The 13588-nt window shown below is 31.1% G+C and overlaps 1 protein-coding gene across 8 annotated transcripts in view; it reads right to left on the bottom strand.

Annotated features, from left to right (window-relative positions):
• LOC139481082 (serine/threonine-protein kinase BRSK2-like) overlaps window positions 1–13588 on the bottom strand; it is a 66734-nt gene that overhangs the window by 19331 nt on the left and 33815 nt on the right. For 6 of the 8 annotated variants that reach the window (XM_071264160.1, XM_071264162.1, XM_071264166.1 and 3 more), the window contains exons 4-9: window positions 10867–11007; window positions 9025–9141; window positions 8598–8631; window positions 3520–3588; window positions 2517–2663; window positions 1869–1903 (exon numbers count right to left, since the gene is read on the bottom strand). In XM_071264160.1, coding sequence (XP_071120261.1) covers window positions 1869–1903; window positions 2517–2663; window positions 3520–3588; window positions 8598–8631; window positions 9025–9141; window positions 10867–11007 — 543 coding nt within the window. Of the gene's footprint in view, window positions 1–500; window positions 553–1868; window positions 1904–2516; window positions 2664–3519; window positions 3589–8597; window positions 8632–9024; window positions 9142–10866; window positions 11008–13588 lie in introns of all 8 variants that reach the window. The other 2 variants (XM_071264161.1, XM_071264165.1) reach the window with 1 other exon arrangement.

Raw genomic sequence — 13588 nt, 5'->3', positions numbered from 1 at the left:
TCAGATACTAATACCATGCAACAAGTACTAACAGGAATTTTGTCAAAAAGTTTAATTAAACACCATGACTTAAATGGATGGGTATTAAAATATTTCAGTGGTTATTTAGCCATCTAAACTATATATTTTTTTAAGTTTATGAACTCAAGGAAACTAACAAAGATCATTCTTGATTTGGAAGAAAGTATTTATTTTTCCAACGGAACTTTACCTAAATTTTCCTTATCCATATGTTGGCTTTGTTGCATGGTATTTTTATTTATTAGTTAAACTACATATCCATCATTAACATCATTCCAATGCAAAGAGTTACCATAACAATAACAATTAATGTTCAACCCTGTTCAACACATGCACATGCTTTTGGACATGGAAAGACTGTTAGAGTAACTTCTTATTGGAATACAAAAAGTATGTTTTTAGTCACTTGTGAATAGATTATCTATTTTTCTGTATTCCAACAAAAAGGCAAACATCATTCCCTTGTAGATATTGTATACCTGTACTGCTCGTATAACAGGGAGTTCCATCTCAAACTCTAGTTTTGATCCCCTAAAATAACATCATTTCTTGTATAAAACCCTAACTAAATCTAACTCAACACACAGCAACTTTCATGTGAAGATCATTTGTTTCAATATTCACATCCAATATTAATAGATAATCGTTGATCATCTCAATGAGAAAAGCAATCGAGTTGAGATGACCAATAATAATCTGTTTATCGCTATTTTACCTATGCCTGACGACATTGTCAATTTCATGTCAATTAGCAACGCCACCTGCCTCCTTAGTTTCTAGGGATAATTTTCCATCTCAAGTGAGACGCATGATATGAAAAATTATCACAAAAAAAGATCAAAGGAAAAATGCACAAAAATAGCTATAATCATCAATAAAACATAAATAAACTAAACCAATCATAATTTGAGTCACCATCAAATTCTAGATAAATAAGTTTCATCCAATTAATTTATTTTATCTATTATTGTAATACTGGAACATGACATCCTAAAAATAAGAACTGGCATTGGAAATGAATTTCAAACCTTAAGAAAGAATGCTTTGTTGGACAAAGAAGTATCAAAATATGTAAAAAAAAATTAAAGTCTTAATCTAACTTAAACTTAATTTGAAACTGCTGTGTAAGTCTGAGATTTAAAATAAATAACAGAATAATTTTTAGGGGGAGGTGTTATACACGTAGTTTTATGTTTAGTAGAATATTTTTAAATAAGATTTGAATAATTTTTTTTGTAATTTAATTGGGTGGTTTTTTTTTAAGTGTTGGCAAGCACATTTTGTATGAAATGCAGAAGAGCCATTATGCTCAAAATGTGTGCAGTCAGCAATAATATAACTCTTAAGGGTTACAAAAAAGAAGTATTCAATTCTTATAATTTTATTTTGAAGCTATAACCATGAAATTAAAAGTTAAATCAAGCTTTTCATTTGATTTTCTTTGCATTATTGAAGCATGGAGAACACATGCATTTAAAGATGTTGCATTTCGTTTGGAAATAAAATATAATTTTGGATTTTCTTGTAATGATTGTCTGTCTATCAAAAATTATGAAATGTTGTGTAAAATCTATGCAACTTAATTATCAAACCATGTTGTATATGTTGATGGAACAGTTTAAATTAATTTAAACAAAATTCAGCTAACTTACTTGCCTACTAGGTAATTATCTACAATGTATCTATTCTGCATGAAATAATAATAAAATTTAGAACTCCTGCACTCCTACCAAAAACTTAACAGTTTAACACACAATTTTGAGTATTTATTTTTCTATGAGTTTATTTGTGACATAACTACAACCATTTCGATATCAACAGCATTTTTTCATTTCTAAGATACTTACGCTATCACCCATGGATGTCGATGAATATCTTCTAACTGAAGAAAAAGAAAATGTTATTATTCTTTTTTAAATTTTAATTTTTCATTCTTAACATTATGTTTACATTCCAGTATGTTCTTGTTTGACAGGATCGGATGATAAGGTGTTGATATGTCTTTCAAATCATTGTCATTTTGAAACAGAATTCCACTATAACCAGTGGTATGGCCATCTTAAACTTGCAGTGAAATGTGAGTTTTTAAAAAAAAATTTGCTCCGTGTTGAACGCCTTATTATGACTTTGAGATGAAGAACAGCAATAAAAGCATGATCCCTTTGCTCTTTGTGTATTTTTAGTTGTACATGTAGATTTTGAGTCATGGATGGAGACCCCATATCCTCAGTTTTTCTATTATATACTGATATAGCAAAGCCCTAAATAGAAATGGAAGCATAATTGTCAGCTTTTTAGACTACAGCAGGGAAGGAAGACTGTGTCATCTTTTAGGGAAATATATGCATCCTATTTTTATTTATGTCATAATGAAAGATTGGAAAGAGATTTTGGCCATTCTGCATAATTTCATTGGCCACCAACTTCAACCTATGTATCAAATGACTGATGGCCCCTGCTTTTCCACATAACTGAAAATGAACTATAATCCATACTGTTAATCGTTTTTCTGGATCTACTTCTATCATCCCTCGTAATAAATTCTGGCAGTCAGGCGGAACAAAATGTGGAATGTGAAATACGCCTTTTTTCACTTTTTCTAAAAGCTGCCTAAGATTGTCATCATCAAAAGGAAGTGCTCCCTGCAAAAAAAATTAAAAAAACAAAATAAAATCTTTAAGGTTTGAAAACACAAAGCATTATGAATCATATTTTAAGTTCATTTCTAAAAAGTTAATACATTATCTAATAAACATTAACTGTAAACAAGAATTCTGACAGTAATGCACAAGAAGAAAGTCCAGGAACATATTTCTGTTTTGAATACAGATCATGTGTCCACACTTGAATTAAAAGGATCTGATAATTTTCCCTTTTAAATTCAAGTCTAAAGGATAAAGATTAAATGAAAGTATCATATAGTTGAATGTTTCAATTGGACACATATGCCCCAACTTGCATATAAATAAAGTTATAAACAGACATAACTGAAGAACAGCAAAAGAAACGCTACCCAAATTTTTACTTGATCCAAGTTTTGTGGTATTAAGCATTGTATAAAAGTTTGGATGCACCAAACTAAAGTAAGAGAACAGGAACAAAAATTTCAGCAATTTTTCAAATTTTTGAAGTGGCATAACTCTAGAACGTTTAAAAAGTGATGCCACCAAAACTCAAAATTGATCTGTTCTTTGTGGTAATAAGTATTTTGTATCAGTTTCATAACATTTGGCTGAGGCAAACTAAAGTTTGAGAATGAAAACCAAGTTTGGGACGCACAGACAAGGGTAAGACTCAATGACCCCTCTGGTACAGCAGGGGCATAAAAATATTTGTGACCTAAATCCCAATCTTCCATTATGGTCAGTAACCATTCAGATTAGGTGTGTCAGGTAAATATGACTGTTTCTTGGCCCTCAAGTAATAAGGTCTCAGCTGCTCACATCTACCACAAAAGGATTGCAGTGCTCCATCTTTTAATTTGGTGATAACACTTACAACTAATAATGCATAAAGTATAACACCACAACTCCAAACATCCGCCCTTCTGCCATCATACTTTTCTCCCTGTAATAAGAAACAAGAGGCTCTCAAGAGCCTGAATCGCTCACCTTAATTCTTTTGGTTAAATCTCTCATTAATGATTATTTTGGCTTTTCAATTTATTTAAATGTTTTTTGGATCGTCCTATTTTCTTCAAAAGCCAAAAAAAATAATCATTTTCTCCTATGTTCTATTTTAGCCATAGGAGCTATGTTTCTTGACATACAAGGAAATAAAATATAAAATTTATACTAGATACTCTGAAACTCATTTAGCCTAAGTTTGGCTGAAATTGATACAGCAGTTTCAAAGGAGAAGATTTTTTAAAGTAAGTCAACATGATGAACAAATTGTGAAAAAAGTCTTTAAAGGGCAATAACTCCTTAAGTTGTCAATTGACAATTTTGGTCAATTTGACTTAATTGAAGATCTTACTTTGCTGAACATTATTGCTGTTTACAGTTTATTTCTATCTATAATTATATTCAAGATAATAAACAAAAACAGCAAAATTTCCTTAAAATTATCAATTCAGGGGCAGCAACCCAACAACAGGTTGTCTGATTCATCTGCAAATTTCAGGGCAGATAGATCTTGACCTGATAAACAATATTACCCATGTCAGATTTGCTCTAAATGCTTTGGTTTTTGAGTTATAAGCCAACAACTGCATTTGACCCCTATGTTCTATTTTTAGCAATGGCGACCATGTTTGTTGATAGATCATAACTTCGGATACAATTTACAAACTACATACCATAAGGAACATTCAGTTAAAGTTTGGAAGTATTTGGCCCAGTAGTTTCAGAGGAGAAGATTTTTGTAAAAGATTACTAAGATTTACGAAAAATGGTTAAAAATTGACTATAAAGGGCAATAACTCCTAAAGGGGTCAACTGACCATTTCCGTCATGTTAACTTATTTGTAAATCTTACTTTGCTGAACATTATTCCTGTTTACAGTTTATCTCTATCTATAATAATATTCAAGATAACCAAAAACAGCAAAATTTCCTTAAAATTACCAATTCAGGGGCAGCAACCCAACAACGGGTTGACTGATTCATCTGAAAATTTCAGGGCAGATAGATCTTGACCTGATAAACAATATTACCCATGTCAGATTTGCTCTAAATGCTTTGGTTTTTGAGTTATAAGCCAAAAACTGCATTTGACCCCTATGTTCTATTTTTAGCAATGGCGACCATGTTTGTTGATAGATCAAAACTTCGGATACAATTTATAAATTAGATACCCTAAGGAACATTCAGTTAAAGTTTGAAAGTATTTGGCCCAGTAGTTTCAGAGGAGAAGATTCTTGAAATAGTTTACGACGACAGACGACAGACGACGACAGACGACGGACGACGAAGGACGCCAAGTGATGGCATAAGCTCACTTGTCCCTTCGGGACAGGTGAGCTAAAAAAGTTAATTCACTGAAACAATCACAAAGGAGTAGGTCCGGTAAGGGCCGATTTTGGTCTCAATTTTTAAGTTCATCTTACGAAATATTTTAGACACTTTTTAAACACTTAAGTGTCTATTTCAATTGATTGAATTAGTTTATGTGACAGATTTGAACTGATTAAAAGTCATTAAAAACGCTCCTATTCAAGCTTAAATATGAAAAATCTATCAAATATGCCAAAAATCGTCATTTTTCAGATGGTTTTTGTCAAAAACGAAAGTGGCCGCATCCGTGTTCATCCTCAACCTTTATATATATTATGTATTATCATCAAATACAACTTACATTTCAATATTATGAATGAACACGAATGCGGCCACTTTCATTTAAGACGGAAACCGTCTAAAATTTAACTAAAATGCTAAAATTGTGAAGATTTCAGTAATTATGCATGACTTAATGAAGCTCGTACCGGGTATATGTGCATTGTATTGTCAAAAACAGCCCATATTTATGTAGCAGAATCATTCTACTGTCCAACAAATAGCTTGACGATTACATTTGCACAATTTTGTAAAACTGCTATATTTTGGGGCCAAAAAGGGGTCTTACTGAACCTTCTCCTTTTCATCAAACATACAAGTTTCTATAAAGAAATGTTCATCAAGTACATAATAACTTCATAATAGAAAAAAATTAATAGCTTCCCAGAAAGTTAAACATCAAAGTCATTGGAAGGTCAATTAACCTTACAGGACACATTAGTTTTAAAGATGCTCTACATAAAATATCATAAAATGTAGCCTTAAAAGGCAGTAGGCATAAACAGTTTATTCCTTATTTATAATGTAAAGTTTATAGATAAGTAAAAAGTTCAATTTAAAAATCAAAGTTTTAACCCTGTGACATTTGTTTTGGTATTAGTGACATCAATTAACAAATCTCTCCATGGTGCATGTTCATTCTAAATTTCATTAAGATTGAATATATGGATCAACATTTATCAAATAAATCAAAATATCCTAAAATGTCAGTGTTTATTATAGCTACTGTAACCTTGACCTTGAGAAATCAATAGGGGTCATTGGAATTCCAGATACAATTTCTACCAAAGTTTAAATAAATTCTGATTGATGACTTGACAATTATTGTCTAGTAACAGAAATGCTGATGCTGCATTTAACTGTCTAGTTTAGTTCAACACTTCACAAATCAGCTGTTAAAAACAAATTCTTTCCCTTTCAAATATGGTAATACAAAATTTAAATTCATTGCATTTTTCACATGGGGCATCCATCTCATATTCCATTATTTTTATTGCATCATTGAGTAATTTGCAATTTTTTTCTATTCTATAAATAATAAATACTGGTCTTTTTATCAAAATCACATTATACACTCAGCATAAAGGTATATTTTGCTGTCAAAATTTATCTATACAATATATACATTAACAGTCAACTAAAAAATTATTAATGTAATATGAATTTTATCCCTACTTTCTTCAAGAACAACATGCTGAGTGTATTTTCAATGTGTTAGTTCACAATATAACAGTTAGCAGGAAGACATTCTGATCACATTAATCGAGACTCCAAGTTGACCAGATTTTGCTTATACTCTTGAAAATATGCTTTACAGAGAAGCTGTAAATATCAATTTTAAAGTCTTAAATTTGACCTAGTCAGGGTAAAAACAACGATCTCCCACACTTGAAAAATTATTTGATAGCTCTTCAACATATCTTGCTGCAGATACCATGGTTAACTCATGACGATATAAGCCACACAAATAAGCCTTTTAAAATCATTCTGTAATACATGCAATGTGCACTCACAAGAAAATCTAAATTCTTCTACAAAAACTAAATATCCATGTGCACAAACTAAAACTACAGACAACATTCAAATCTAAAAATCAAACAAAATAAAAGAACAATATTCAAATTTCCCCAGCCTTGGCACATATAACATCTGCAACTCCAAGAGGCTTTCCCTATTAAATGTTTCTTAAAAGTCCCTTGTTCAGTTAACCAACAATGTCTAAAAAAATCATTATCTTAGAGTGAGAGAATACTAACACATAAATAGACATGGCAGAAAACCACTGTATAATTGTGTATTGTAAATGCCATATATCACATAAACAATTTTCTATTGATTTTAGTAGATAACAGATTGACAATAATGATTGTTTCCTCATCACAATTTCCTCAAATAATTTATGGATAATTTCTATTCATTATACTGTCTTATGTTATAATGTTCTGTTTAGTGGTTTTGTTTCTTCTTTGTCAATTACATTCACTTAAACATTGATATAGAGAAGTAAAAATTATTTATGGATGTGCGTCATGTTTCAATGCAATGTATAGATTTATTGTCAATCACTTTTTATATCAACGGTGCATTAGATTTGGAAATGCAATGCTTTCAGCAAGCAAAATTTGTGACTGCATATAAAATGGTAATGACTTAAGACTAACAATTTTACCATCATCATGCACATTTTAATAACAGATTTCAATCAATTTGATGTATTTCCAATTTCAATCAATTTTTTGGCAAAACTAACAAATGTACCCAGCAATTATTAAACTTTTCCAAAACACTTTAAACATATATTACTAAAGGTAGTTATGCCTACAAGACCTGTCCATGGTGTACGGCACATAGAACCACCCATCAAGTTATGAATTTCACTTATTATTTGATAAAATTAAGACACTCAACATATACAACTAAAGGTATTATTCATTCAACAATGTACAAGATCGGTCCATTGTTTAACACATATTGGTAACCCATTGCACTAAAGGTTTTTTTTCCATTGCAAAAAAAAAAGGTTTGTTTTTGTTTCTATATAGCCCAACTTACAATAAGAAAAAACTAAGGGTGTACGTGCTGATGAAATATTGATATATATAGGTCTAAAATATTGTAATAAACATCAAAATACTAGGTTGTTTTAAGTCAGTTACACATAGTAAGTACATGAAATTAAATAGCTGTAAATAGATTTTTTTCTGAGAACTGACTGTGAAAGGGCCAACAGAAAAGGACCCTACAATAGTCTACTACTATCCATCTCAATCTAGTAACATAAAATCATAAGGCTATCTATAGATTTAATCTGAGAACTGACTGTGAAAGGGCCACAGACATGAACCCCAGAATACTCTATTAATTCTTTTTAAAATAAACTAAAAACTGAATAAATTCAGGAGTGAATACTTTCTAAAATTATGCAAACAGAGGTTGTTTAACTGGGTAGAATGCTTATAATTTATTCAATTATTTTTTTCTCAAAATCACCAGCATTGCATATAAGCATCATACAAACATGTCTTTTAAGAATAAGGTTTAGAACTTCATTAATAGTGGGTCTTTGAAATATTCCACATAACTTTTCTTTCAATTGAATGGGTGAAGCAAAATAAAACAAAAAACACAAGAAACATAATGCAAATCAATACACAAAATCTATAAAAATGCGGAGTTAAAATTATATGTGTAAAAATATTTGACCAACAAAAGATGACTTGGTAAAATTAATGTTCAAAGAAGACACAAATACATCATTCACGACATCAAAATACCATGCTTCTGATTGGTCAATCTTACCCTTATGACCTCTGGACAGGCATAATGAGGTGACCTGTGTTATAATTATATGTTATTAATTAAAGATAAATGAGTTGCCTTTAGTTTAAGTTTTACAAATATTATTTCAGGAACAATATAGCCAAAGATCCTGGTTTTTGGGATCCATAAGCTGATTAACACAATTAATCTCAACCCAAACTTAAGTGATAAAAATCTATGATTAAAGTTAAAAGGTGTCTCAAAATTCAATTCAAGGTCAAGTAATCAAATAACACTAAGTCAAAGTCTCGGCACACAACTTTGGCATGCTGCACTGATCTGAAAATTTTCCCCAAGATTATTCTTTTCAAACTTCAATGTGAGTGACAGATTAGACTTAAAGCATTTCCAAACTTAAAACCAATTGAGCTGTAACAAGTTACTAAATTTTTCTTAATTAATTTACCCGCAGCTAGTTTCTAACATGGATCCTTCCACTTGTAATGATGCCATACCAAAGTCAGCTACCCGTATATTATTTTTGTCATCCAGAAGTAAATTCTCTGGTTTGAGATCACGGTGACTGAAATAAAGCATAAAACACATTTGTAAGAAAATAAGAGAACAGAGTTCCAATGTCCCCCACTTTGCTCATACTTTATATTTCTAAGGGGCATAACTATTCAATCTAACATTCAATCGTCCACTATTATAAATCTTGTTCGAGATATAGCTGATATAAAATCTGAGAACTCTAACAAGGCCATTTTCCATAAATGTAACATTTCCAAGGGGCATAGCTCTTTAAAAAAAGTTTTATCTAACATGATAATAGAAGTTGTAGGAGATATTGCTGATATTAACCTATTTTATAAAAATCTGCCAAGAATTATACTCAGAGAGCGCTAAGAAGACAGGATGGACCGATGGAAGAACGGACGGACACAAGGATGGTATGACAAATGGACAGAAGAACAAACGGACAGATGCATAGTATTTCCATGTCCCCAAAAATGCAATACGCTGGGACAAAAAAAAACAATTTTGAATCGCTCACATTTATATAATTTTTTTTATTTAAGAACTTTTTTTCCACACTCCTCTGTTCATTCCTTGAGGAACTTCCAAGCTATCATATCTAAACAGCTTCTAAATAAGTTGAATAATCGCTTGATGGATTAAGTTTATTTTGATTGCCTTTTGACCTAATGGAAGAGTAGAAACTGTAATGATTAAGAACAGCAATAAGTCAATCACAGTAATTCTAATCTTATATATTTTTATGGGATTTTGCCTTGTGTAATTCTTTCTTATATAACCTTAAAATTGTACCCTCTCTAATAATATACACAAGAACATTTAACCAATAATAAAATGACAGCAAAAAAAAAAATTATAAAATAATTACACCATTAAAATATTGCCCCCAGCAGACATATGCCATTTTAGATTTCCTGCTACATGGATAACTATCTCAATTCAAATGATGCCAATCTTTTATTGAACACATTTGTCTTTTTCTTTCAAAGAATAAAAGGGTTTGACAACCTCTATTGACTGTAAACTAGAGATCAATAGTTGGTTATTAGCTAGACCATGATGACAAGGGTAATAGGTCTGACCAGAGTGACAGAAATGATCGAATACCACAAAAGAAAACCAATTGTCATTGAACTATTTATACTACGCAAAATCAAATTAAATCACTTGTTACCAACATTGAAATTAAAGATTGATTCTATAATTAATGACCTGATAGAAGAGTGCAATGACAAATACAAAACGTATTATAAAGTATACCACAGACAAAGAGGCATTTAATTACTGCCTAATTCATTCCCACCAAATTAACTCACTGTCAAATTTCATTTATAACATTATCTATATATAAGAATGACAAAGTACCATATACATGAACCAATAAAAAAAAAACATGAAATTTTATAAAGTATCAACATTGACTGATATTTTGGGACTAGACAACTTGTAATGCACATTGAGATGACTTTCAAAGAATAGCATGTGACCCTTATATAAATATACATTTTTTGTAATATAAGTATAAAAAAGACATTGTTTATTTCATGTGAGGCATTTTATAATATATTTTACAGTATTGGGTTGGCTCATGGTTAAAGGCTGTGCTGTGACCTCCAGATTCTTTTAAAATACACGTAGCTTTGACTTTGATGGATATTTGATGTTTTATGGCAATGCTTCCACATTATTTTAAAATGGATTTTGAGGTAAGCACATGCAACAGTGTAATGGCTTTTTCCTAACTCTGTTTGGTGGCATCCAACCTTACCATATGTTATGACTGTGACAGAAGTCTAAAGCTGAGATAATTTGTCTGAAGAACCGTCGTGCCTCTTTTGGTGTGAGTCGACCTTTCTTCACCAGATAATCAAATAATTCTCCACCAGACACATGTTCTAGTACCAGATATCTGAAATATAAGAAATGAATGCATGTTACTTCTATTTTTCCTAGACATTTTCACCAATACCTCTCTTTAATGTCATCTCCAAGGTACCCATGGACAACCCTGGTACATTATTAACAAGCTGTTTTTTTGTTACAGTATTGTAATTTCTCAATCAGAGTAGAATGATAAGATATAAAACTTGATTTGATGAAGATACAAATTAAGCATTTGTTACAGAGTGTTTGTAGAAACATATATACATTGTACAACAGGTAACTTCTATGGGTTTTTTCCAGGTGTTAGAAAGTATTGTATTTATACTTGATGAAAACTGGTCGTTTGTAAATGAAAACTTTGAAAGTCAGTTGATATTTTCAAGGATTTTAGCATGAATAAAGTTTATTTTCTGAATGTCCTGAGGGAATGTCTTGTTAACAGACTTTAAAGACTTCATCATTATAAAAATCAACTATGACTACATCCACATAAATCAAATACCAGAATACAAAACCCTGCAAAAACTGCATTTGGTTTGGAAAGCCTCCATGGCACAAGGTTAAGATATATCAGAATGAATGACTTATTTGACAATTTATAAATTATGACTTTGGACAGAGATCATCCTATTTAAATTACATGTCTACTTGCATATTAATCATGAGTACAAGAAATCAATCTTAAGTAAAGATTTTCAATTATCACTAACTAGTTTAAAATTTTAGAATATTCAAATAAATTAAATTCAATATTCTGTTTCTGCTCAATTGATTTAAATGTCAGCTTCTATTCAAAGATGTTCACCAATCAATGATGTTTTATTGAAGAAACTCAACTTGCATTTTAATGCCCTGCTTTCCTTAAAAAAATCTTGAAAAAACAGCATTTTTTTTTTAGAGTACATCTGTATGCTCAAACTTAGATAAATCATTATGCTTTTCTACTGTCAGCACTAATAAGTTCTAGGCTATCATTCCTTTTTTCTTGGAAATGGTAATTTAAAATTATAATTTCTACTTAGTGGTTAAAAGTTATAAAAACAAGACCAATACTATGTCTGTAATTGCATCACTGCATGCAATTGATTGATGTAACAATTATAAAACATAACTGATCATTCTCTAAAATTATTTACACTGTAAGCTAAGAAAACTTTGATAAAATGTTCCTGGTACAATGAGTGCTGAAAAAAGTAGAAAGAATAACAATGATTGTATATGGTTTCAATACCTCCCCTCCCTTCAGATCTGTTCATGACCTTATATATGAGGTGATTACAAACTAAATCAGTGTGATATAACCTTGGTATAGAAACCCCAGGATGACAATTTATGGGCAATTATTTTTTTTGTCATCAGAAAATGTCTGTAGAGAATTTTTATTAACACAGGAGACAGACTGGCCAATAGACTCAAGGCTAAGCATTTATAAACAATTAAATAAATGTGTTATCACCTTCATCAAAACATAAAGCTTTTTATAGATTGATTTTATAGTTTTATTTGTTAAATGATAAAGAGACTGATAGAAACACTGACGGCAAAAGAGAAGAGTGATCGAACAATAACAAGTACAATGTATATATTTATGGTGCTGTATGTACTGTTCTCTATAGACAAGAATGATGACAGAACATTTACTCGTTTGAATGGTGTTCTTTGTGCTGTTCTCTATAGACAAGAATGGTGACAGAACAGATACATGTTTTATTCAGGTTTGTTTGTGCTGTTCTCTATAGACAAGAATGGTGACAGAACAGATACATGTTTTATTCAGGTTTGTTTGTGCTGTTCTCTATAGACAAGAATGGTGACAGAACAGATACATGTTTTATTCAGGTCTGTTTGTGCTGTTCTCTATAGACAAGAATGGTGACAGAACAGATACATGTTTTATTCAGGTTTGTTTGTGCTGTTCTCTATAGACAAGAATGGTGACAGAACAGATACATGTTTTATTCAGGTCTGTTTGTGCTGTTCTCTATAGACAAGAATGGTGACAGAACAGATACATGTTTTATTCAGGTTTGTTTGTGCTGTTCTCTATAGACAAGAATGGTGACAGAACAGTTACATGTTTGAATGGTGTTGTTTGTGCTGTTCTCTATAGACAAGAATGGTGAAAGAACAGATACATGTACTTATTTAGGTCTGTTTGTGATGTCCTCTATAGACATGAATGGTGACAAAACAGATACATGTATTTATTCAGGTGTGTTTGTGCTGTTCCCTATAGACAAGAATGGTGACAAAACAAATACATGTACTTATTTAGGTCTGTTTGTGATGTCCTCTATAGACATGAATGGTGACAGAACAGATACATGTACTTATTCAGGTATGTTTGTGTTGTTCTCTACAGACAAGAATGGTGACAGAACAGATACATGTTTTATTCAGGTTTGTTTGTGCTGTTCTCTATAGATAAGAATGGTGACAAAACAGGTACATGTATTTATTCAGGTTTGTTTGTGCTGTTCTCTATAGACAAGAATGGTGACAGAACAGATACATGTTTTATTCAGGTCTGTTTGTGCTGTTCTCTATAGACAAGAATGGCGACAGAACAGATACATGTTTTTATTCAGGTCTGTTTGTGCTGTTCT

This window comes from Mytilus edulis, chromosome 7, assembly GCF_963676685.1.
Source record: "Mytilus edulis chromosome 7, xbMytEdul2.2, whole genome shotgun sequence".
Classification (NCBI taxonomy): domain Eukaryota; kingdom Metazoa; phylum Mollusca; class Bivalvia; order Mytilida; family Mytilidae; genus Mytilus; species Mytilus edulis.
The sequence above is the reverse complement of the archived record's forward strand: the minus strand, read 5'-3'. Positions and strand labels throughout refer to the sequence as shown.